The following is a 26,354-nucleotide window of genomic DNA, read 5'->3' as shown; positions in this document are numbered from 1 at the left end:
CTCTCTCTCTCTCTCTCTCTATATATATATATATGTGTGTGTGTATGTGTGTGTGTGTATGTATTTTTTCAAATTTATCTTTTAAGAGAAAGACAAGTACCCTTAGCAGGGTTTCACAATGTGATTCTCCCTTCCCATAGCCTTCCCAGGCAGCCAGGATCACGGGATGACAGGCCCAAGTGTACAAGTTGACCAGGGAACTGAACCCAGTGATCTTCCATAAGGATCCAGCATGGCTTGAGCAAGCATATTACTGCTTGCACTGTCAAGCCAGCCCCAACCAGACTTCTGTCTCATCATGCAACAAACTGCTCATATAAAGACTCTTGGTTTTTTATTAGTCTAGCCACTCTTGTATCCAGCATTGTGCGGGAGAAACTAGATAACATTTTAGGAAAAGAATAAAAGTGGTATTAAATGGGAGGAGAAAGAGCAACAGTGGCATAATTTACTAATATATTTACATTATTTGTGTCATAAAAACAAATTTTAAAACATTTAAATGAGGCGCCAGCAGGTGGCTTAGTGGTTAAGGTGCTGATGGCCAACTGTAGTTCTGGTCCTGGACCTTGTGGCTTGAAATTCAGATTGAGCACATATCCATGCATGCCTGAGAACCCAAGATGAATATGGAGGAGAAGGGATTGTGGTGTAACCAACCCCCTGGGGGCTGATTTCTCTCTTTCTGTCTCTCTGGTGAGTGTACACGCTCTATAGCAAAAATTTCTCAAAAAAAAAAAAATTGAAGTGATAGTCTTTAAAAAGATTCTTTTTAGTAATTTAATTTTACAGTGTACTTAAGAATTGTTGAATAATTATTTTAATCAAGTTATATATATATACATATATATATTTGAGAAGTTTTTGCTATAGGGTGCGTGCAGTCGCAAAAAAAAACAGATAGAGATAGAAAGCAAGAAATCCTCCCTCCCTCCCGGGAGGGGATGGTCACACCGCAGTCCCTTCTCCTCCATTCTCCTCTCGGGATCTTGGGCACATACACAACGTGCCCGGCATGATTTTAAGCCACCAGATCCGGGACCCGAACTGTGGTTGACTACATGGGAGTCTAGTGCCGTAGCCATTATGTCATCTGCTGGTCCCCTAAATCAGGTTATATTTTTTTCCTCTAGAGCTACAGAGACTTCTGAAGTGGAAAGTCTGCGACCTCCTCGGTTCTTTAATGAAGATGGAGTTATCAGGCCTTACAGGTTGAGAGATGGCACTGGAAATCAAATGTTGCAGGTAAGTCAAGAAGTATCTTATCAATTAGATCAGTCAACTTAGTTTAGTTTGTTGAGATTTTTTTTTTCAAATAGCTCCTTAATGCTTTAAATATAAGATTATTTGGACTTTTATGTGCTTCACCTAATTCCATTTATAAGTTTCTTATATTTAGGTTTTAAAGTACCTTTATTTACTATGAGATTTTTTTTTCTTTTTTACAGGCATCAAAAAGTTTGATATGAGAACAGTTAATGCATGACTTTGCAAGTGAAAGCCAGCAGTAGATTTTAGTCTTAAAATGTACAAACTACGTACAGCTGTTTCAGTATTTTGAATACAAAGGAAAGCTTTTGTATTGGTAACTTTTTAGTAGGAATTTTAGTGAATCTGCTTTTTATAAAGTGTCCTTAATTCTGCACTGTGTTTGCTAGACTTGGTGAGAACCAAGGTGCCTTATGTACCCTCTTGCTCGGTGGTACTGTTCAGCCAATCAGTCCATCTGTTTCCACTAGGAGCTTTTACACCAGCTCTAATCTTCATACCCAATTAGGTACAAAGAAAGAAAAACTTCTCAGGAACATTGCTGTGGCAAATTACTCTTGGGTTCTTATGCTTTGCTTTTGAAGATGTTGGAATGGCCATGACCACCTTCTTGGTTTTCCTAGTGTAACCTGTGGAAAACCTTGGGGGTTTGATAAGCTGTTCATATGTAAGCCAGTGTCATTTAGTAAGGAAAATTGTCTTTGGAACAATAGACAGTTTGAAAATAGAATATTTTATCTGTTTGGACAACTTTCTCACGTGGTAAATCAGACTTTTTAAAATCTGGATTTTCGTGTACGTAACCTAGTAATTATATACTAGGATATACAAGTGTGAAGTAATTTCTGTGGCTTAGATATGGAATACTAATTTGAATCGTTTGAAAACAGAGTCATTGTGTCTTAGAGACGTGAACATATTGGTGGTGGTAATAAACTGTTGCAATATGGAACTTCCAGAAGCTTTGATATTTTAAATACTTTCATGTTTAAAGTGATCAGGATAAAGATTTAAAGCGTTAATATTTTATCTGCTGCATAGTATATAACATTGCATAAAGTGTACTTCTAAGTCTTTTTCTAAACCATCTTTCTAATGAATTATTAGAAGTAACCATAGGATAAATATAAAAAATATACAGTATTTAGGGAAGTGATTTTATATTATGTTTAAAATATTTTGAAGCAGAAAAATGCATATTGGGATAGGATTGGCAGTTTACTCAGAGGTTGTGCTCTAAGGATGTACTGCAGAATCTCTACAATGGCAGTATGTCATTCTTTGGAAGATGAAAAGTGGCAGAAATCACCTATGGCTAATACAGGTGAACCATATATATATTGGCCCCATACCTGCCATCTCCTCCACAATCAACATAAATTACTAATGTTTTACTCAACTGAAAGTTGAATAGGTCTCCAATCACCTTGAAACACCAAAATGTTTCTATAGTAATTTAGTAAACTTGAAAGTAAGAGTAAGTAATGAGGATAGCTTCAAAATGCATCCTCATTATAAGGGAATAAATTATAAGGAAGACAAAAGATACCAGAAATTTCCCCTAGTCGATCATTTGATTTTAATGATAACTAAATTTATACCACACCTTTCTTTATTGCCTTTTGAAACTTTACATTTTGGGATTTAAAGGCATGACTTTTGACTGTATTTTTTAATAGGTGTGTCTTAGCATTTATTGTCAAAAGAGCTTCTAAAAGACTAAAAACTCACTCCTTGTCAGCCATTACTTGTTTTTCTACAAGAGTTAAGCTAAGTCTTACCTGGAATATGTGTAGAAATCCATTAGATGCCTTGGGCTGTCTGTGGTTAGCATTGTTCTTTTCCAAGTCTAAGAAGTAGGTTGTCATTTTGATAGTAGTTGCGTTTTTTTTTTCATTGAAACTCTAATATATTATTAGCAAATACTTTAGAATATATGAATACCAGTACTGTGAAAAATTAGATAACATGTAAACTGGATTTAAGATCTCATCCACTTAGACTTCATCTAAATGATTTAACGATGGTGCCTTAGTAAATATTTGGTACTTCCTTCCAAACGTCTCTCCTTTTTTTCATTTTCTATCAAAAGGAGCTCTGTGTTCACTAAATTATATATGCCTATATGATATTACTAAATAAAAATACATTCAATCATTGTATACCTATCGGTCTAGAAAGTAGCACATTATGGTGCTCCCTGGTAGTCAATTACAGATGCCTACTAGATTACGATGACAGTTTCAGTGTCTTCGTAGCATACCTTGTCAGTATTATCAAACCATTTTATACTTTCAGTTTGTACCAGGTTATAAACGTTATAAAGTCATAGAATATTATATCCATGAATATAGCCTGAGTCACAACTAAAAAAATCTGCTTTAAAATTATTCCGAGTCCTTAAACATTTCATATTTTTACATGTTTTCCAAGAATTTTCTCATACTTAACTAACCTTTGTGCTTCTTTTTTCCTTTACCATGCTTGCAGAAAATTCAGGCCTACAGGGAGTGGATTATGACTCACAGTATCAGTAGCGATGATGATGATGATGATGCTTAGTCAGATTTAACTGTTACAATTCATGTGCTCTTTCTCATTTCACTTGGAATGCTTCACTAACATGTTCTGTATGGCTGCTACCGTAACGCCCCTGTGTCCATTTTTAGGGAGGTAAAGCACTTTTTTCTTTTAAACTGTTTTCCTACACAGCGCCACAAACCAAAATAGTTGCATTATTGACATACAGAAAAAAATGCATTTTACATCCAAAGTAGGGCTTATTATACTCCATAGATTTACTTTTATATATTTATATGTGTGTGTTACAGTTTGTCTCTAAGATTTGAAGTGAAATTTAATATATTTTTAAATGTTCACTGGTTTTAAAAAATTTGTTAGCAAGCATATCTTTTTTTAATTAACATTCTCTGTAAATTTTGTGGCCTGTAATGTAATCCCATTGTGTAAAAGACAAGGAAAAAAAAAGTAATAGCTATTTATTGTTCCATATTTATTTAGCATTTTAAGGTTATTTTGTCAAATTTATTTTAATAATAAACTGTGTAACCTAAACCACTGTGAATTTGTTGTTCTATTTCAAAATTATAAAAGCTGATAAACTACTGTTACATGTTGTTCTATTTCAAAATTATAAAAGCTGAGAAAATGCTGTTACAAAAAATATTCATGGTTTGCATGGCAGTAAGTTAGATAATGGAATAATTTATAGTCTGGAAATGAAAAAATTGTTTTTATTTCTTTGGCTCACTTTTCATTGTTTCATTCTACGTATTTTTTGTGATACGTTGAACACCCTTAGTTTTTACAATCGTTATATTTACTTATTAATTTACATATCCTCACACTATGGCCCTATTATAAGTTGTTAGGAAAGAATTAATTCAGAATTTTAGTATTTTTATAGTAAATATAGTTACATATAGGGAAATATTGTCTGTGTCTCTGAAAGATCCATGAGCAGATCTGTTTTATATTTTGTGTACTAAAGGTTTTTAAAATATATTTCAGCCTACGTGAAACTACCCCAGGATAGCATACATATAAAAGAAACATCTGAAAATAAATGATCAATAGTAGCTTTTACGTCAGTCCGTTATGCTTTTGAATCAACAAATGAACAGTAACTTTGACTTATATTAAGCACTTTGTTTCTATTGAGTATATTAGTAAATAATTTGCCTTATTGTTCAACTTTTGATTTAATTAATTCATCCCATAGTTTCTGAAGTTCTTCTAATAGTCTAGGTTCATCAGGTTTCTGTTTCTTCTTCTTTTTTTTAATTTTTATTTTTTAATTTGCTGAGAGTGCATGCACTTGCAAGAGAGGGACAGAGAAAGGGATAGGGAGAGACCCTCCCATGGGAAATGGTCAAACTATAGTCCCTCCTCTTCATTTCTTCCTCCTTTGGGGATACTTGGTACACACATACACACGCCTGACTTGTTTCTCAAGAGCTGCGCAGTCAGTCTTGTGGGATCCAGTCTCCTTAACCATCATGCCACAGACTGGCCCCAAGCTTCTACTTTTATAAATCATTATTCTTTATGTTCTTTGAAAATTAACAGTTTCAAAATATAGAGTTGACCCCCCACCCCAAAAAAGGGCTAAAAATAATCCACTCTTTGAAAAATGTTATCTACCTAGCATTTATTCATACTAAATAGAAATCAAAGTCATGTTTACTGGGACAAAGAAATATGGACAGGTCAAATAATTTAATTATTGCTTATATCACAATAATGTTCTTTTTTCATCATTATTATTTTTTTTAATTTGACCAGACAGAGAGAGAGAGAGTGAGAGGGAAAGTGTTGAAAGCAAACCACCCGGCCCAAGACTCAAACATGTCAGCCATGTGATAGTCCAGTGTCTTAAACATCATGCCATCTGCTGGTCCCACAATAATATTCATACCTTTTTAGAATAAGTAAGTAAAAATAATGACCGCTAAATTACTATTGATTTCAGATTGAATTTGTATCTGTTATATATACATTGCTCTCTCACCCTTGGCAAAAATCAAGTAAAACCCACTGCTTGTACCAGAAGCTAGAAAAGAATATAACCTTTTGTTACCTCTTTTGAAGAAGGAAGGATCTAGAAATGTTTTCCCTGGATCTTTACTTAAAAGCTTTGCCAGAAGCAAGGCCTCTGTAAAAATAATGCTAAACAACTCGTCTATAAAACAGGTACTGGATTTCCAAGACAGTTACTCAGTTTCCTGTCACTGTTCTGTGACAATTTTTTTATGAATTTTATAAAGATGTTAGCTGTCTATTTCTTAAGAATTTATCTTGGAAAAAACTGGTTATTTGAACAGTGACTTACCATTTTAATGAGAAAATTAAGGTAGGATTATATTGATTTAAGATGCCTTCAGCAGGGCCAGCAGGTTGTATAATGGTTAAGGCACTGGATGATTGACCGCGGTTCATGTCCTGGACCCGGCAACTCAAAACTCATACAGAGCACAGGTGTGTGCCTGCCCAAAATCCAAGAGGAGAATAGAGGAGAAGGTGTTGAGGTGTGGCGACCCCTCTTTGGGGATAGTTTTTCACTTCCTCTCTCGTTATATCTCTGGGTAGCACACATGCCCTATAGCAATAATCTCTCTTGAAAAAACATAATGCCCTCAGCAATAAAAAAATGGAAAACAGCATTCTGATAACTAGTAAACTCTGCTTATGTGGTTTTAAGGCCTATCATTCTTCAGTTCTTAGCCTTTAAGAGATGAAATATGTTCTTTTACATTATAATTGTCTTTCTTTTCCGTTTCTGTGTTTGAAGCTCCTTTGATCAGAAGTATTATTTTTTTCAGTTCTTTAAAAATAAATAATGTCTTAAGACAGAGAATTGCTGTGTTTCTTACACCATTGTTTTGTTGATGGAGCTATAGGACATGAATAAAAATAAATTTTAATCCTCATCAGATATCTAGGAAATTAGTTCAACTTTGGGATTTTAATGAGATAAACAGTTCTTTTTTTTTTTTTTTTTGGAGAGGTTTTTGCTATAGGGCACATGTGCTCACCAGACAAAGAGAAACAGAGAGATAGAAAGTGAGAAATCACCCCCCAGAAAGGATGGCCACGCCACAATCCCTTCTCCTCCTCCATTCTCCTCTCGGGATCCTGGGCATGCATGCACACACGCCCAGTGTGAGTTTAAGCCACCGGGTCCAGGACACGAACCACAGTCGACTACGTGGTAGTCCAGCAACATAGCCATTACACTAACTGCTGGTCCCTTCTTTTGTTTATTTGACTCTGTAACCAGAACTTTTGAGATAGTAGTGAGCTATCTAATAGGAAACACTAGTGAGAAAGCTCTGTTTGAAAATTGATTATATTATAATACCATGCCTTTCTATATCCTTCAACTCTATTTATATTCCAGATTTCTTTATTGCTTCTGTGTAGAAAATGGGAAGGAAGGTGTTCTTTTCCCTAAGGGATTGGTTACCCCTAGGTGTTCTTTATTTCTCTGTGTGGCTCTTTGACACCTGAATAACACACTGAAAGCAGGCAGGAAAAAAACTTGTAAAACCCTAAAATTGTGGACACTCATGACCGTGGATAAATAATCTAAGTTTATAAGAGCCTATAAATGAAATTAATTAGCACACAATATAGATAACGTATGTATAAACTCAGAATATTGCTGACTTTCAATATTTCAGGAGGAAGTCAAAATAAATTTGTTTTTGTATTTAAAATAATTAGAATTTTGTACATTTTAGCTTTTGAAATCATTTAAAACACCTATCACTGACTTAGTGTTGAGTGTTGATTTTAAACTTCTGTTATTAAAATGTATAACCGGATCTACTATAGATCTACGACTGAGACATCAGTATTCAGTATGAAAAATGTTATTGTGTCTACATCTCAAAAATGTTATTGTGTCTACATCTTTAGTGTCATGCACACCAAAGAAAATGTTGTACTAATTACTAGATTGTCTGCTTGAAGCTCTGTAGCAAAATTTGGCATTAAATTTTCCTGTGTTGATGATGGAAGAAAGATCAGAAAAAAAAAAAATTCCCAACTGTTCTGAGTGCTTTTCTACTGCTTCTTCAAACCTCAGTTTTTTGTTTTATAGATTGGTTTGTAAATGAATTTATTATGGTCTTAAAAGTTCTCTGGAGTCTAAGTAAGATGTGTGTTAAACGTGCACACAGATTATTAGTTGAGATCAAGTATTAATTATGATAGGTATGTTTAAAAATCACTTATTCTGTCCTCATGCCTCTAGAATCAATGGGGTTCAGACTGTTAATCTTTAATATCAAGGGCTGAGTGTCTGAATTCAGGAAGTAAACTAAATAGTACTTTACAAAACACAGGAAGTTCTCAAAGGAAAGTAAAACTCATGATTTCATATAGGTTTGTGTTGCAAAACTAAGAATATAACTTGCATATATAGAAGTTTATGGTTTGGTTTGTTTTAATGTTGTAGAACATTTCATGTCCTCTTTCTGAATCAGTGTGATAAATTTAATTAGCATTTACTTCATATCAACCAATATATGTAGCAACAGTGTATCTTCAAATAATATCAGTTTTAAAATAAATGTTTAATTTTATAAAACTGGCTTTCTTCATTGCATATATCTATCTAGACAATGAAGTGGTAACAAGAGTCTTATGAATTGCCTTATGCCATGCTTCTCGATCTTAGGGATCCTCAAATATGTGAGCATTAAAAATATATAGGTATTATTCGTGTTTTTTAAGACAAATCAAGATATTTAGCTAAAAATATATAATTTATCTTTTTTTTTCTAACGGAACTTTTTTATAAATTAACATTCATCAGTAACCTGTTAAAAACTTATGCCTACAAAAGTTTTCTCAGTGTATTCAATAAAATTTGGTATTTCTATGAATTAAAAAATTTAGACACCCACACTTCCATGAAAAAAGCTGTATCTATCTTATAAATCAGTTTGCTGACATTCTTAGTTTACAGGTTTTTTTTTACAGAAGATAAAATCTTCAAAAACCAGATTATTTTCTGCACTGTTGAAGTAATACATGCTTATTAAAGAGAAGTAGGAAATTTAAAGAGGGAAAAAAGAAATTTTTTGTCTCCCCTTTATTTATAGTTTTCTTCTTTTCTTTCTTCCTCCTTTCCTTCCTTCCTTTCTTCCTTTTTATTTTTATTTTTTTTTATGTTTTTGCCATAGGGCATGTGTACTTGCCAGAGAGAGACTATGAGAAGGAAAGTGAGAAATCCCTGCCCAGGTAGATGACCATGCCACACAATCCCTTCTCCTCCATTCTTCTCCTGGGATTTTGGACATCCACGCCCACCTGCTTGGAGTGAGTTTGAAGCCTCAAAATCCAGGACTTGAACCGCAGTCAGCTGTGTGGGAGTCCAACACCTTAACCCCTACACCATCTGTTGGCCCCACCATTTTTTCTTTTTAAATTTGCCAGCAGGTGTGTGCACTCAATGGACAGAGACAGAGAGAGGGAAAGAAAAAGCAAGAAAGCACTTCCCGCCCCCATGGTGGATGGCCATGCCATAGATCTCTTCTTCATTTCTCCCTCCTCTTCAGATTTTGAGCAGGCAGGCATCCAGCATGTTTTTCAAGCCACTGGATCCAACACTTGAATTGTGCAGTAGGTTATGTGAGATCCAGCTGCCTTAACCCCCACACCACCAGCTGGCCCAGTATATTTGCTTTTTGAATATTTAATTTATATGACTATAAGCCAAATACATTCATTACTGTTTTATATTTTTGCTATCAATTTTATAGCAGGAATAGAATAAAAAGCATCCCATTCATAGACCAACCTTCATGTGAGATATCTAGTCTTTCTAGAACATAGCCAGCAGAATTCATTTTTATAGCTAATGTAGATGTTTTTTTTCTTTTTCATTTATCATATTTCTACCACTTGATCTACTTTTATAAAAAAATTTCTTCCTTTTAAATAAATAAATCTCTTTAAATGTGTGTGTGTGCATGCACGTGTCCTTTATTGTGTGTGGACATTGACAACTGAGTTGTCCCTGGAGGTATTTTGGGTATTTCGAATATTTTTTAAATATGTCTGTGTTGTCTTTGAATCATTACAAAGAAATCAGAGTTGCCATTATGTAAGTTGTTGTAGAAGGGAGGCTGTTTTTGTTTGTTGTATATTCTTTTCTTTTCAGAGTTACAGATGTTTATAATTAGCTTCAAACACTGCCTTAATAGCAATCGAAGATAATTGCCTTCAGCGACGTGATCTTTCCCTTTACTTCAGGAGGAGAATCACGACTAATCTGGAAGAAAGGGCTTACTGTAGCAGTCAGATCACCAGAGTAGTGCCGAACATTCTTCCTGGCTTCATCTGAAATTTTGAGTAAGTGGACAAGAAGTAGGAGACAAAGGCCTTTTGGATTTCACTCTTCATTTTGTAACTCTTCCTCTCCAGAAGGATGAGAAAATTGAAGAGAGCCAAATTTTGTTATCCACACAGAATTCCAGTTCTTAGCATCTTGGTTGAGGCAGATCCCATGGAAAAGGAGATTACCTATCCAACATGGATAGAAGTCTCATACTTCATTTATAAGTATAGCAGAAACTTCTTGGAGAGTCTTTGTCATCTCATTTTTGAAGGTTCAGAGTTTTGAACATTTTTTAAAAATTAATTTGTTTATTATTATTATTATTATTTTAATTTGCTATAGGGCCTATGAACTTACCAGAGAGATAGGGAGAGAGAAAGTGAGAAAGCAAGCCATGAGGTCTGGGACTCAAACCATGGTTGCCCATAGAGAAGTCCAGCATCTTAACTACCACGCCACCTGCTGGCCTGACTTATGAACATTTAATATTGTGTCTCACTCACTTTATTTTCAACTAGTGGAGTAATTCATCCTACTTAGAGTCTTCTAGTATGTAAAAATACTTTCTGAATAAGACTTTGAAATTAATTATGCCTTCTTTTGGATATGCTGGTTCCACTTAGGTTCAGGATTTTGCTTTATCTCAAGTATAAAACAAATTCATTAATTATTTTTAATGCAGTGAGTTGAATGAGACTAATTTATTTATAAATATCTTTCAAAGTTTGTCATTGCACCTCTTAAATTTGTAAATATATAAAGAAAGAAAAATACTATTATAATGGAAAGGTCAATACATTTTAATGTTAAAAGAAGTCCTCAAATGTTTAGCTCAGGTAGGTTTCATTTAACTCTTACCCTCTTTTTACCAAGGATGTATAAATAGAACTAAAGTTCTGTGGTATGTATTTAGAAGATTTCGAAACTTAGCTAAAAGTGCTAAATTCTGACAAGGGACTCAATCATGATTTCTCGACTAATGTGTTAGCATGCTTCTTATGACTTCTAATTACTTTGCATGGACACAAAGATTCTCAGCATACACAGAAATGCATGTGTTACATATGTGAGTATGTGCATTCACATGCTCTAACCATAACGTCATTAGCTACAGACTTTAGTAATAAGCTTTTGAAAAGTCTTCATTTTTATTGACCAAATTTCTTGTGAAAGAAAGGATGTCTCCCCGACAAATAAAACAGCTTATTTTCCTACAAAATTATATTGGGGCATCTTTTATGTACCTAAAAATAAACTTTAATGTCATCTGTGAAAGAAAGCACCATATTTTGTGTTTTCTTGTTTTTGTCATTTAAGACTCTTTAGTTACAGATTCAGATGAAGTCTCTCAATTCTGGTCACTTGTGACGATTACGCCAATGAACTGCAGCAGCAGTTTTTGGTGAAAATGTTACCACTGTAAAGAACTGAGGGAGGCAGTGTGAAGAAATACATATTTGTACATTTTCATTAGACTTCACGTCTCAGGTAGAGTTGGTTTTAGTTGACGATCTTAAAAAGCAGCTATTGGAAAACAAGTATGTTTGGCGGGATATTTTATATAAAGTTACCTTTTTGGAATAAGCTACCAGGCTACTTTGAATTTTATAGTTTTCCAAAGACGTCATATACATACAAAGACAGAAATTATTATGCATTTGTTGATTCTGCACGTCTTCGTTGAGCTCCTGTTAATTATGTCTCAGATGTTTTTTCAGTTAGGTTTTCTGCCCTCAAGAGAGTAATGAAGATTCCTGCTCATCTTCCATGAGTTTGTCATTGTAGTGAACTGTATCATTCTGGTGATTGAGTATAAAATACGTGCCATGTCAAAGACCAACCTTGTAATGTCAGATCTTTAAAGCTTCATTCCTGTTTCTTGTTGAGCTCTAAGGAACTATAAGAATCAAAAGGCACATAAGGTAGAACTTATCTTCCAAAGAGAATAAAGATCTCTGGTATTATATGAAATGGAAGCATTGCAAGAGACTTAAGATAGCTTGTGGGATATCTGAGTCTGTATTCCAGGGAACTATTAAAAGGAGATCCCAGGACCAGCAGTTAGCATAATGGCTATGTCGCTGGACTCCCACGTAGTCGACCATAGTTCGTGTCCCGGACCCGGTGGCTTAAAACTCATGCTGAGTGCATGTGCGTGCGTGCCCAAGATTCCAAGAGGAGAAGGGATTGTGGCGTGACCATCCCCCCTGGGGGGTGATTTCTCACTTTCTGTCTCTATGTCTCTCTCTGTCTTTCTGGTGAGCGTATGCACCCTAAAGCAAAAGCCTCTATTAAAAAAAAAATTGTAGTACTAGTCTTGGTGTTGTAGGATTAAAACAAGTGTGGTATTATTTGTATGTATTATATGTATTATTAGTGTAGTGTCTAAGAACTTGTCATATTTTTATTACTCCAGATGAGTTCCAGTTTATGCTAGTTCTTGATCATTATATAAATTCTATATTCCTCATTTGTCTCCTCTTTTCCAAGAAAATGCCATCATCAAATCATACCCATTTTTTCCCTTTCGAAGTTAATAGATCAAATACCATGACAGTTTCCACACTCTAATTAATAAGCAGTAAAACCTCAGTGATTTGGACTGCTCTGTATTACAGTGTGTTTTTTAAAATTATTTCTTTATTAATGTTGTTACTCTTTTTTAATTTGACCAAAGAGAGAATTCCAGGGAACTATTAAAAGGAGATCCCAGGACCAGCAGTTAGCATAATGGCTATGTCGCTGGACTCCCACGTAGTCAACCATAGTTCGTGTCCCGGACCCGGTGGCTTAAAACTCATGCTGAGTGCATGTGCGTGCGTGCCCAAGATTCCAAGAGGAGAATGGAGGAGAAGGGATTGTGGCGTTACCATCCCTCCTGGGGGGTGATTTCTCACTTTCTGTCTCTATGTCTCTCTCTGTCTTTCTGGTGAGCGTACGCACCCTATAGCAAAAGCCTCTATTAAAAAAAAAAAATTGTAGTACTAGTCTTGGTGTTGTAGGATTAAAACAAGTGTGGTATTATTTGTATGTATTATATGTATTATTAGTGTAGTGTCTAAGAACTTGTCATATTTTTATTACTCCAGATGAGTTCCAGTTTATGCTAGTTCTTGATCATTATATAAATTCTATATTCCTCATTTGTCTCCTCTTTTCCAAGAAAATGCCATCATCAAATCATACCCATTTTTTCCCTTTCGAAGTTAATAGATCAAATACCATGACAGTTTCCACACTCTAATTAATAAGCAGTAAAACCTCAGTGATTTGGACTGCTCTGTATTACAGTGTGTTTTTTAAAATTATTTCTTTATTAATGTTGTTACTCTTTTTTAATTTGACCAAAGAGAGAGAGAGAAGGGAAAAGTGAGAAAGCAAGCCACCAGGTCCAGGACTCGAACTGTGGTAGGCCATGTGGGAGTCCAGCAACTTAACCATCACGCCACCTGCCAGCCCCCTACAGTGTTTTAAAAGAAATGTGACTTTTGGTTTTAGGTCATCAGGAAAGTCATGACATATTTTTCTGTGCGAAAGTAGATAATGACTTTCCTGAGGACCAGTAGTGTTTTTGGACTGGTAAATGTTTACCAGTAGCACTTTCCGGATATGCTGTCGTGAGACTCTTCTGTGTACTGCATTATTCCTGACCCACCCACTCTCGCCCTTTTTCTAGAATGTATTAGGTGGTTTAATTGATGGTTCAGTACATGTGACTCTTTCTTGAGCATAATTCTGTTCTTGGGCTATTTTGGTGTGCTAGTTGATGAAAATTCACGTCTTAAGGTATAATCATTTTCCATTATTTGATTTTATGAATGAGCAGCTTTCCTGCCCAGCACTGTCAACATAGCTTATGCCTATGGTTTCGTGATCCTTTATTAACATGGGAAGAGGCAAAGGTGAAGGGATTGAGTGAGGCTGATTTCTCTTGATATCACATAACACAGTCAATGGGATTCGATTTTTTTCTTAAATAGTTTTTCTCAGAGAGGGTAAGCTCCATATCACTTTTTCTCTCTTGTTTAAATATATTGTTACGTATGAAATCACTGAGCTTTGAGGCAATGCGTTTCTACTATATGTGATCCAAGGCTTGGTGGAATACCTTTTGCCAGGGGAAGGCATTCAAATCTCGGAATTAAAGTGAATTAGTAAGACATTTTCTATCTATAAACTTTACTCAGGTAACAGATTGTCTCTTGACTAAGTTTCTGTTTTCCTCCTTAAGTAATTGAAAAATGGTGGCATTTATCATTTTATAGTTAACTCCCAGAATTTTGTTGGTGTTCAAAATACGTTTTAATTTTGAGTGGAATCCTGTTTCCCCATCATCTCCTGAATGTTCAAATTAACCAGTCTATCAAGTCATTTGTTACTTAGTAGATTTTCTTGCTTGATGTCATTCACTCTTTGTCTTTCAACTAGAGGAATTTCGTTTTCCTTTTATCCTCCCTGTTGCTGCCTTTAAAAACCAGACCAAAACAAAACAAAAACATTACTTATACTTCGGTGAGACACTTGTCTTTCCAAAAGAGTCAGATACTGATCCGATTTTCATTTTGATACATTCCATATTCGTATCTTTTACCCAACTTCCATAGATACGTTTCCCACAAATGATTAGCCTTTTACCTTATTTGAGACTTAAAGCCTTCCATATTAGTGGTTCGTTCCTATTATCTTTTCATATTTCATTTGTTTTTGTCACAAATATTTTCGTTACAGAACTCTGCTACCTCATAACATTTGGGTGATATGAGAGTGTTAGAAATACTGTCTGTGTTACTATACTTTCTAACTTAGTTTCCTAACATACTGGGACCTAATTGACAAGTATTATCCGAGAGGAAGTAAGTAGAGGATAGTCCTGGCACTGTCCTTCAAGTTCCTCCTTTCTTTGTGTTTCTAAATGTGTCATATGAGGTTTGGATTTATTTACATTTGTAATATTAAGTACACCTTACATACGCATCTTTCCTAAAGGCAAAAGGGACCTTTTACCAGTAATTATGCTTTTTGATTGTTACCTTCCAATTCTGACAGTTACGTGTAATGAATGTAGTTTCCATTGTGTTTTTCTGTTGCTTTTAGAAAGTTCTAAACTGAGATTGGTGATTCGTATGTACTTTTCACAGATAAGGCCCTGAGGCATGTAAGTGAGGTTAATAGTACTGAGTGCTTGATATTTCCTGGTACTCCAGCCAGGCATTGATCTTTATGTAAGGGTCCTATGCAGTGATTACCAACTCTGATTTTGTTCATTTTTCATTTATTTTAAAGGATGTCACAGATAAAATTAGAAACATTCATAATTAGCCTCTGTTTGGGATGGAGGAAAATAAGATATTGATACTGTTGATTTAGAAAATCTCAGCCACTCTGAGCTGTCTTAGCAGCCTGTCTCAGCAACTACAAGCATGCAGAGATATCAAAGACATTTTGAGGTACCAGAGGGAGTGTGACCGACAGCATAAAAGGAAGGTCCAGTATAGTAAATAGTGAAAAGGACTGGAATTTGAGGTGAAGCAGCCATTATTCTGAGCCCAGTTTTGTAGCTAACTCCAACCAGATCTCTTAACTGTGATCTTACCTAGTTATGCAAGATGGTTATGAAGATTTAGATGGACTGATTAGAACCTTACCTGATCCTTGGTTTCTCTGTGTGTAAAAGGAAGAGCTTGATTTGGATGAATAATAACCATTCTTTTCAGACCTAAAATTCTGTTTTTGTTTTTATTTTCTCCAAAATATATAATGTTGTTTTGGAAAGTATAAAGCTTCATGTATTATGTATTTATAAAGTCAAATAGGCAGAAAATTGTGACATTCGTAGACGCTCCAAAACCATGGTAGGTGATAGTAGTTTCATAAATTATCATATTCTTTTCCATGTTTTTTTCCCCATGTGAATTTACTTCCAAGGTTTTGGATTTTACTTGTAATACTGCTCTCATCTCATATTCTTTTTTTTCCTTCCTATTTTAAGAATGTTCTTTGTATTCTTTGCAGATTATACCAATGCTTTTATATGAAAGAGCATCTGAATACAGTCTTATTAAACTATTTAATGTTTATACACAATACATAAATATTTTTGAAACTGCAAAGTTGTTTGATAGCTGCAGTTCATTTTCAAATAAGTATGGTATGACTTTAAATATTACATCACTCAATTTATTTTTTTAAAGAAATCAACCCATAGGGGTTACTCCAATATAACTGTCCATGAACTGTCTGTAGCAAAACTGGCTTCTTAGTAAATGTCTCAACATATGTATGGCTCCTCTACTGCATGGGCGCCCTTCATGACAGCTTTGACACACTTAGTCACTGTCTGTGGGGTCTGCTGATTGAATCTGTCATGTAGAAGTCTTCTGTAGTTAGATGAGGTGGAACAAGTGGATCAGCAACTTTACTAACTTGGGGAGTTCATTTGCTTGCTGGAAAGCAAACATCATCGTATGGAACAAGATTAGGAGACTTCTTTCAATCTATTCCTCACTTGGTCCAGAGTATCATATGGAAGAGTTATACTTGCAGTCTCAGAGTGGGCTCTTAAAATTTTCCAGTCTTCTCTTGCCAAACCAGGAGATGGTCACTGCCACTTTAGTCTGTTGAACTCGACCTTCAGGATTGACAGAGTAGCAGACTTCTACTCCTGGGAGAATAATATCAGCAATGGAAGCTCCAATATCACCATGATGTCCTCGGTAAATAATGAAATAGTCCTTTGGCAAATCCTGTCATGAGATACAACCTTCATCTGCTGCCAGGAGAAACAGCACTTTAGGAAGATTTTTCCTAATTGCTTCCACCCCAGGTTTATAACCAAGGTCCAAAGCAGCTACTTGACTTGCAATCCTATGAAGTAATACCGTTAGTCACCTGAATCTTCTGTACAATGTTGGAAACAGCTGCAAGAATTGCTGCCCCATCATTTCTCTGGAGTGCAGAGCTGCCTAAAAACACCAGTTTTTTTGGCTTCCTTTAGGACCTGGCTGAATGAATGGCTACCCAAAGCAATGTCTCAAAGAATTTTGGGAGAGTCTCCCAGGTGGTTATTATCTGTAAGTGAGGTCTACCGGACTGCCTATAAGAGTCAATTCTAAATCATTATGAAGGCAGCTCTGTCGGATTGTAGCATTAAATAGTGGTGCCTCAAAATGTGGATTTGTACCAGCCAGAAGGACAAGGCATTAAATAGTGGTGCCTCAAAATGTGGATTTCCACCAGCCAGAAGACAAGATCTGCCTCTTCCACACCAGCAACTGTAGTATTAAGAAGATAATGGGAACACAAATCTGTGCCTGGTTCCGCGGTAGAGAAGACCTCCTCAGTGCATAAGGTGTCATAGTCAGATCCACGTTATTAAGCACATCTTTGAGAGCTACCAGGACTTCAGCTTCCACCAAGCCACTTGCAATTGCTGCCACATCCTTGCCTTAAAAATTCTGCAGCATTCCAGCTGTGTGAGAGAGTGCATCCTCCCAGGAGGCGTAGGTTAAAAGTCCCTTTCATTTCTGACCATTGGCTCCGTGAGTCTTTGACATTGTAGCCCACAATAAGCAAATCTGGTTTTATCAGAAATCCATTCTTCATTGATGTCTTCATGCATCTGTGGCAAAATCCTCATCACCTCTCCAGTTCTTGTACTAAGTACGATATTACTTCCAGTTGCATCCATTACATCAACAGATCCTGTCTTTCTGATTTCCTAGAGCTGGGCACTAAAGGCATAGGGCTTCGATGATAGGGCACTTACAGGGTGGACATCAGTGATGTTCCCAGACAGTTCAGACATGAACATCTTATCAGTATTAAGCACCAACGTGCATATAATTTCCTCTGCCTGTTGGTCCCAAATCATCTACTCCAGCAATCTCACTTGCAAACCTGATGCAGCGAGTGTACTATATACAGCTAGTCATAATAGTCTTTACCAGTGGACCAATATTCTTGTCTTCCACAGCACATTTCCCCTCCAAAAATCGGCTCCTATCACTTCCAAACATCACGGACTAGTCCTGCAGATCATATTCATCTCCCTGTCACAGTCCAGAGAGTGATTTTCTAGTAAGAACTCCATCACACCACCTCTGGCTTTTTAAAATTTTTCTGAGTTTGTCAGAATGTTCCAAGCCTTCATTACTGGCAAGGCACAAGCAGCAACAACCTTAGGAGCTTTCTCAATTTCAACAAGGCACATCCCACAGTTCCCAGCAACAGATAATCTTTCATGATAACAGAACCAAGGGGTCTGCATGCCAGCTTTCTCACAAGCTTGCAGGACAGTAGTTCCCAGTTGACCATGATAGATTGACCATCAACAAGTACTTCAATCAAGTTGCTTAATGCTGTGGCAGTTGTTCGAACATATCCTTCAGGAGACTTACAAAGGTCTACTAAGGCCCTTCTCACAGGTATTCTTAACATATTGCTTCTCGGAGCTGTGGAGGCTGCTTTGATAAACTGTCTGAACCACAACGACCCCTCTGAGACCCGGTCCCATTTCATATTCTTTTAATTGAAACTGGCACAACCATACTGTGCATTGAATTATCTTTGACATTTATTCAAATATATATTTTTAAGAGGTTTTTGCTATAGAGTGTGTGTACTCACCAGAAAGACAGAGACAGAGATACAGACACAGTTTATGTTTCAGAGCTTGCTATAATGACCAGGATGTGCATTTATCTTTCAAGTGTTGCATTTAAGGTTTTGGGTAAACTTCAGGAAACATTGCATGAATTACTTCTTTTTGGTTTTTGTTTTAATAAAAAAAGCTTTTATTTATTTCAGATGCTATCGTGATTATTGAAATTGGTTCAATTGTTTATATGTACAGTATATTTGATTTAAGTTGAGTCTGAAAGTGGAAAGTGATGAGAGATAGGCTCAGTTGTGATGCTCAAACTTATCATGATTTTTACTGAAATAGAAGCTAAGTATTTGGATTTGAGTAGTTTATATATTATTTGAAGGTTATACTCTACTACTGAGGTACATAGACATATGACTTCTCTCCAGCTTCTCTCCGTTTTAGTGTTATGAGGAGGTCTACATTTGTTTTTGTTTTTTAACTGCCAGAGGGTGTATGCACTAGCCAGAGAAAGCACCCCTTAACCCTCTGAATGGGTCATGGCCATGCTACAGTTCTTTTCCCTCCATCTTTCCATCCACTCAGGATTTGAGGCATGCATTCACACACATCTTGAGAGTTTTTCAAGCCACCAGAACCAGAATTTGTACTGCAGTCGGCCATGTGGGATCTGGCTCCCTACGCACAGGGCTTAACTGCTGCATTGCAAGGCCAGTCTGGCGTTTGTGGTCTTGATTTTTAGATATGACCACATGGAACAAAGAGAATAAAAACTTTGTAACTTTTTTTTTCAGATACCAAAAAACTGAAGAATAAAAGGTTGCGATGTTAAAAATAAAAGCTTCAGGGCCAACAGGTGGCATAGTGGGTAAGGCACTGGATTCACACATGGCCGTGGGTAAGGTGCTTGATACACACATAGCCAACCATGGTTTGAATCCTGGACTGGGAGGCTTAAAAATCACAACAGTTGTATGTGCATTTGTGCCCAAAATCCTGAGAGGAGAATGTTGGAAAGGGAATTGCAGTGTGGCCACACACACCCCAGGGGGAGGGGTGATATCTCCCTTTCCCTCTCTGTCTCTCTGGCAAACATACATGGCCTACAGCAAAATCCTAAAATAATAATAATAAAATTAAATAAATAAAAGCTCCATTTCCTCCCCCTCCATTATAGTTCACATATTCAGAACTGTTAACAGATTGGCATGTGCTCTTCCAGAAATTTCTTATGCATACACAAGTATATGTTTATACACATGTTTCTACATTTCTTTCCCTTATACACACTGCTTCATAATATCATTTATTATCACTTAATATACATAGCATTGCAGTCATCCTTCAGTATCCTTGAGGATTGGTTCCCATGCAGATACCAAAATCTGTGGATGCTCAAGTCCTTTATGTAAAGATGTAGTATTTGCTATTTGCATATACTATAAGCATTCGCCTACATACTTATTTTGTTTATTTTTGTAGAAGGTATATGGGCTTACCAGGGAGAAAGGGATGGGGAACAGAGATAGAAGACAAAGCACCCTCCATGGGGAGTGGTCACACCACAATCCTTTCCCCTCTGTCCCTCCCTTCAGAATTTTGGGCATGCACACACATGCACCCAGCAAGTTTGTCAAGCCACCAGGTCTAGGATTGGAAAGGCACAGTTGGCCATGTGGGAGCTGGCTGCCTTAGCCACCAACCCACAGAGCAAGCCCCTTTTATATACTTTAAATCATCTCCACTTAAAATGCAAGTTGAGGATCCCTAATTTGAAGTCCTAAATGCTCCCAAAATCTGAAACTTTCTGAGTGTTTGCATGAAAGTCTAAGTATGAAATTCCACACCTGACCTCATTTGATGGGTTGCAGTCAAAATGAGCACAACAAGGTTTATTCGTTCAACACTTCTGAGGGAAAACAAAGATCCCCCTCAGCCCTCTTTAGCCATGACTTGTCTTTTCCACATATTATCGGATTCCTCAATGCAGACACACCCACAAGGAGTGAAATGGCATGTGTGCAGACCAGAAAAATGCTTGCAGCGTATAAATTCAGATGGTGATGCCTAACAACCAGATTATCTACATGGGCAGCTGAGATAGTAACGTCTTTGTTTCTTTCTATTCACTGTACACAAACTTTATTTCATGCACCAAATTATTAAAAAAATTTTATAGAATTATGTCTAGGCTATGCATAGGGTGACTGTGAAATAGAAGAATTTTATGTTTAGATTTGGGTCCCATCCCCAAGATAACTCATTACATGTATACGACCAATCTAAAATATTTTGTAAAATCCAGAATCCAAAATGCTTCTGGTTCCAAGCATTTCATATAAATGCTTAACCTGTGTCTAATCAAATATCAATACTATGTGAGTAATTATATCTATATATTTTTTATTTTTATCTTTTTTTTTCCAATTTACCAGAAGATGTATCCACTTATGAAAAGAAACAGAAAATGAGAAAACACCATCCCCATTGGAGATGGTCATGCTGAATTCCCTTTTCCATTTCTCCTTCCTTTCAGGATTTTGGGCATGGAAACAAACACGTGTGCCCAATAGGTTTTTCAAGCCAGCATGTCTGGGACTTGAACTACATAGTTGGCCTTGTGGGATCCAGCTGCCTTAACCACCATCCCACTGGAAGTCCCTATTTTTAGCTTTTAAAATATTTTTGTTTTGGGACCAGCAGTTGGCGTAATAGCTATGTCACTGTATTCCCATGTAGTTGACCACAGTTCAAGTCCTGGACCTGGTGGCTTAAACTCACACCAGCCTCGTGTGCGTTCATGTCCAAGATCCTGAGAAGAGAATGAAGGAGAAGGGGTGGCCCTTCCCCCCTGGGGGGGGGGGGGGGGCCGTGATTTCTTGCTTTCTGTTTCTCTGTCTTTCTGGTGAGCACACACCCTGTAGCAAAAACCTCTCAAAAAAAAAAAAAGTTGAATCTACAGATGCAAACCTTATGGATATATGGATATGGAGGGCTGACGAAACAGCCAACTGTACCTTTCCCCCCCTGGACTTTATCTCCCAGTGAATGACTGCACCATGATTTAACCTATCCTATATTAGCAGACGTTTTGATTTTTGCTTTTGACGCAGTATTGCTGTAAAGATTCTTAGTTCTATGTGTATTCTGGCATACTGTTATATAAAATAAATCCCAACAGTAGAATTACTGGCCCAAAGAGTATGTTTAATAGATTTGCATTTTCTTGATTTTAAGTTAAATTCAACAGTTTTTCATGTTTACCGGTCAAGTTTTTTTTTACCGAACTACTTATTCACAGATTTTTCTTTTGGTTTACTCATTTTTCTTCATTTCTTCTTACTTTTTTATTGAAATTGCTACATTTCCTATATTAATTATATAATAATTTATTGTAATTATAATATTTAATTACATAACTATGTGCATTGACAAATACTTTTTCAGTTTACCCTTTGATTTTTGTGTTGTTATTATACTTTCTTTTCAATTAATTGCTTATTGTCTTGTCATCCAGGAGAGTTTAATTTCTATATATTTTCAAATTTTTAATTGATAAACATGTTTATCTAAATATTGGGTTGTCAGGAAAGTCGTGACACATTTTTACACAGAAAAACATGCAAAAAAAGTCATGACTTTCCCAATGACCTAATACATTTTTGGCCTTTCCTACTTTCAAAATTATTAAAGTGTTACTTCTAGTACTGTCACTTTCTCGCACTTAAGTTATTGACCCATGTAGAGTTAATTTGTTGTAAAATGAGAAATATGATCTAGCTTTAGGCAGTTGTTTACCTAAAACACCATTACTTGATAATATATGCATTTATTCACTAATTTAAAATCTGTCTTGATTTCATAAATGTCTGTATTTGGATATATAGAATTTTATAGTCTTATATGCATATTGGTCTGTTTCTATAAACTGTATTCTTTCCATCGGTTTGTCTGTGCATACTTTTACCAACACCAAACTATTTCACTGCTGTAACTTTATAATTTATTTTAATATCTGCTAGGAAGTTCTCCTCATTTTGCTTTTATAATTTACTGGGCATTATCTAAACTGTAAAATCATTTTGCTCCTCTGTCATTTGTTCTTCCGAAGCCAGCCGCCTTGGAATCACAAGAATGTATGTTGTTAGCGTGTGTATAAACACTGGGGGAGAGGGTGGGGTCTGAATCACAGCTGTATTGTAATGAACTTTTACTTCAAAGGCTAAGACATGGCTTCCCATTTTCAGAAATTTTTTCCTCTCTTTTAATAAGTATTATGGCTTTTATGACATAAGTTCTACACATTATTTGTTAAACATATATAAATATTTAACTTTTTTATTACCCTTGTAACATGACTTTTTCCTTTGATTTCCAAATCGATTACTGGATTTTGTGTACTTAAGTTTTTCTGGATATACCATCTGCAAATAATTTCTACTCTCCCTCTCCAGGATTTGATACTTCTTTTTCTTAATAATTTATATTTCCTTAAAACATGATCTATTTCACCTAGGCTTTCAAATTTATTTGTATACTTTATGACTTTTCTAGTAATTATTAGTTTCTTCTGGATCTGTAGTTTTATCCTTTTTCATTTGTAATACAAGGTACTTGTGTTTATTTGCCCCACGTACTGTAGTAAATAGTAGATCTCTTTCCTCAGTATTTTGTGATCTTTTAAGTTAGAAACTTCTTCCATGCAATACTCTGTATGGTTCATCTTGCTGGTTCATGGTTTTTTATTTTGTCTCCAATAGAAATGATGACTATTCTGTCAGCCTTTGATTTTAAGATTATTATAAAGTTATTTCTTAGCTGCTCAGGTGAATAATTTGTTTTCTGACAGAGCTTTGTAGAACACATTTTTAAAGAATCTTTATGTCCTCTTGGAATTTCTACACAATTTGTAGCATTTGGCTAAATTCTCAACATGCCTCTTCTTGAAGAATTTTAGTCACAATGTCATTGCTTGCCTTTAAAAACAGTAGTCTAGGAAGCCTCACAGTGACACAGTGGTAAAAACGTGGCAAGGCTGACCCACATGGAAAGATTTAAGGTTTGTGCCCAGAGATGCCCGAGTACGCCAGGCCCATACAGGCCCACGATCTGGGGCTGCATGTGGATCATGGTGTCAGGACCTCATTAGGGATGCTGTCTCTATTTCTCTCACTCGTGGAAGAAATTAAACTTAAAACAAGAATAGTAGTCTAGCCTACTGTTTATTTTAAATAGCCAAAATAACTTCATCCTTACGGCAAATGTTATTGAAAACAGAATTTAAACTGTATGTTTATATTTACATATACTGGAGCAAAGTATTGTTAACAGACCATGTTGAAGATGAAAAATAATTTAACAGTCTTGAAAATAAAGGTATAGATAAATAGGCCTCGAGGGTCTCTAAGAGTTTGTCCAGAAACCTCTGCTCCTTATTTTTTTAATGAATTGCAAGGATCATAAAGAAGGCATATAAGGCAGGGAGAGGATTTGCAGGGAAGAGCCAAGCTAGGGGCTAATAGTAACTTATGTGGTGCATATGTGTTAGTGCCCTAGACAGTAGGGTCCCACTCTGCAGATCTGGAGGCCATGTGGAAGACCAGGTGTTTGGATCCTTGGTCAACCAGGATGCCTGTCCTCCTAGCAGGCTGGAACACTGCGAGGTCGGGGGATTGCAAAGCGATGAGACCCTATTAGAAGTGTGTGCCTCTCCCTCCCTCTCCTCTGCTGTGAAAGAAATTAAATAAATGTCTAAAACTAAAATTCTGCTAGGGTTTATGTCTTTATACAGACATTATCAAATACTGATATATTTTCCTAGATAAAATGACTATAATAGTTAATACCTCATTTGATTGAATTTAAACTTTGTAAGACAGTAGTATCTTCTACAAATCTGGGTGTTAAAGATTGGCATTGTTACCATTTCGTAATCTTTAATAAAGCAATAGAGTAGATGCTTTTAAAAGGAAAACAGCAATCTGTGAATATTTAATTCAATTTTTTGATATTGGTATGTTTATTATATATGTGTTAATGATTTGCCCCCATTAAGAAATGGTTTTTAGAAGATAGTAAGGTATTACCTCTATCAGAAGAGAGGTACTATAAAAAAAAAAAAAAAAAAAAAAAAAAAGAAGAGGCAATAGAGTAGATGCTTTTAAAAGGAAAACTGCTATGACTGTGAATATTTAATTCAATTTTTTGATATTGGTATGTTTATTATATATGTGTTAATGATTTGCCCCCATTAAGAAATGGTTTTTAGAAGATAGTAAGGTATTACCTCTATCAGAAGAGAGGTACTATAAAAAAAAAAAAAAAAAAAAAAAAAAAGAAGAGAGGTACTATTAATTTTCTTACTCTTGCTTTTTTTTAAATTTTAGGTCATGGAAAATGGAAGATTTGCAAAATACAAATATTTCACGCATGTCATGATCAATAAAACAGACATGTTAATGATAACCAGACGGTAACTCACTTTCTTTTTCTAATATGATTTGATAACAAATTAACTGACAGTCACTTAAAGGGTGAACAAATTATTTCCCTTTTGTTATTTCTCTCTAAAATGGGCAGTAACAGGATTTGATTTTACCTGTGAAAAACCCAAGGCTCTCGGTGTGTGGCTCCATGTGGTTAGAAAAACATCTCTCTCGTAGGTTGGGTAGTAGGCTACTTGGAGCAATGTTTATTCTACAGCATTAACTATCTGGAAGTTCTCCCCAAAATATGGCTGGTCACTGGCTCTGCAAATTATTCTTATTTCTTAGGAAGTACCTTATATGTATGACTGTAAGTGCTTCAGATTTTCTAATATAACTATGTTACACTATAAATTTCTCACTAAGCACTGCTTTAGCTGCATCCCACAAGTTTTATGTTGTATTTTCATTCTCATTCTGTTCAAAATATTTTCTAACTTCCTCTGAGATTCTTTGATAGATTATTTAGAAGTGTCAATTTCCAAGCATTTGGAAATATTCTTTCTGTTACTGGATTCAAGTTTAGTTCCGTTATGATTCATAGTTTCAGTTTTTTTAAATTCATTCATAGTTTCAGTTTTTTTAAATTCACTGAAGTTGTTTTTAAACCCAGAATATCGTTTATCTTGGTGAACGTCCTATGCGTACTTGGAAAGAATGTGTGTGTTGCTGTGTTTAGATGTAAGTGTCTCAATTTTTAAAGCTGATTCTGTTATTCTTTCCCTTATCTTCTTTGACAGTGGTATATTGTTTGTAACAAAGGGAACATTTGGACAGCTTACATGTGAATGGCAATATAGTTTTGATGAATTTACCAAAGAGCCATTCATTGTTCATGGGAGAAGACTGCGCATTGAAGCAAAGGTATGTTGAATAGATTTTTTCCCTAAAAACTTTGAATTAAAAAGAACTTATTGGGGCCAGTAGATGGCGTGGTGGTTAAGGGTGACCAGACTCCCACATAACCGACCACAGTTTGAGTCCCGGACCTAGTGGCTTGCTTGCTTGCTCTCTCTCTCTCTCTCTGTCTCTGTCTCTTACTCTGTCCCTCTCTGGTCAAATATAAATAAATAAATAGTAAAATGAAATAATTCTTTTTTTTTAAAAAAAAAGAGCTCATCAAAAT

At 35.8% G+C, this 26,354-nt stretch overlaps 1 protein-coding gene and 1 pseudogene across 3 annotated transcripts in view; one reads left to right on the top strand and one right to left on the bottom strand.

Moving 5' to 3' along the window:
• Nucleotides 1-26,354, top strand: part of VPS13A (vacuolar protein sorting 13 homolog A) — a gene marked incomplete at its 5' end in the record, with an annotated part of 243,652 nt that overhangs the window by 211,355 nt on the left and 5,943 nt on the right. Inside the window, 3 exon segments of one of the 3 annotated variants that reach the window (XM_014586627.2) lie at nt 1,134-1,245; nt 25,130-25,215; nt 25,969-26,092. In XM_014586627.2, coding sequence (XP_014442113.1) covers nt 1,134-1,245; nt 25,130-25,215; nt 25,969-26,092 — 322 coding nt within the window. 3 annotated transcript variants of the gene reach the window in all.
• LOC102470369 (NADH-ubiquinone oxidoreductase 75 kDa subunit, mitochondrial-like) lies at nt 16,407-18,692 on the bottom strand (annotated as a pseudogene).

The sequence above is a fragment of the Tupaia chinensis genome, unplaced genomic scaffold (assembly GCF_000334495.1).
Source record: "Tupaia chinensis unplaced genomic scaffold, TupChi_1.0 Scaffold000147_1, whole genome shotgun sequence".
NCBI classification, from domain to species: Eukaryota; Metazoa; Chordata; class Mammalia; order Scandentia; family Tupaiidae; genus Tupaia; species Tupaia belangeri.
Note: the sequence above shows the minus strand (reverse complement) of the source record. Positions and strands in the feature narration are given on the sequence as shown.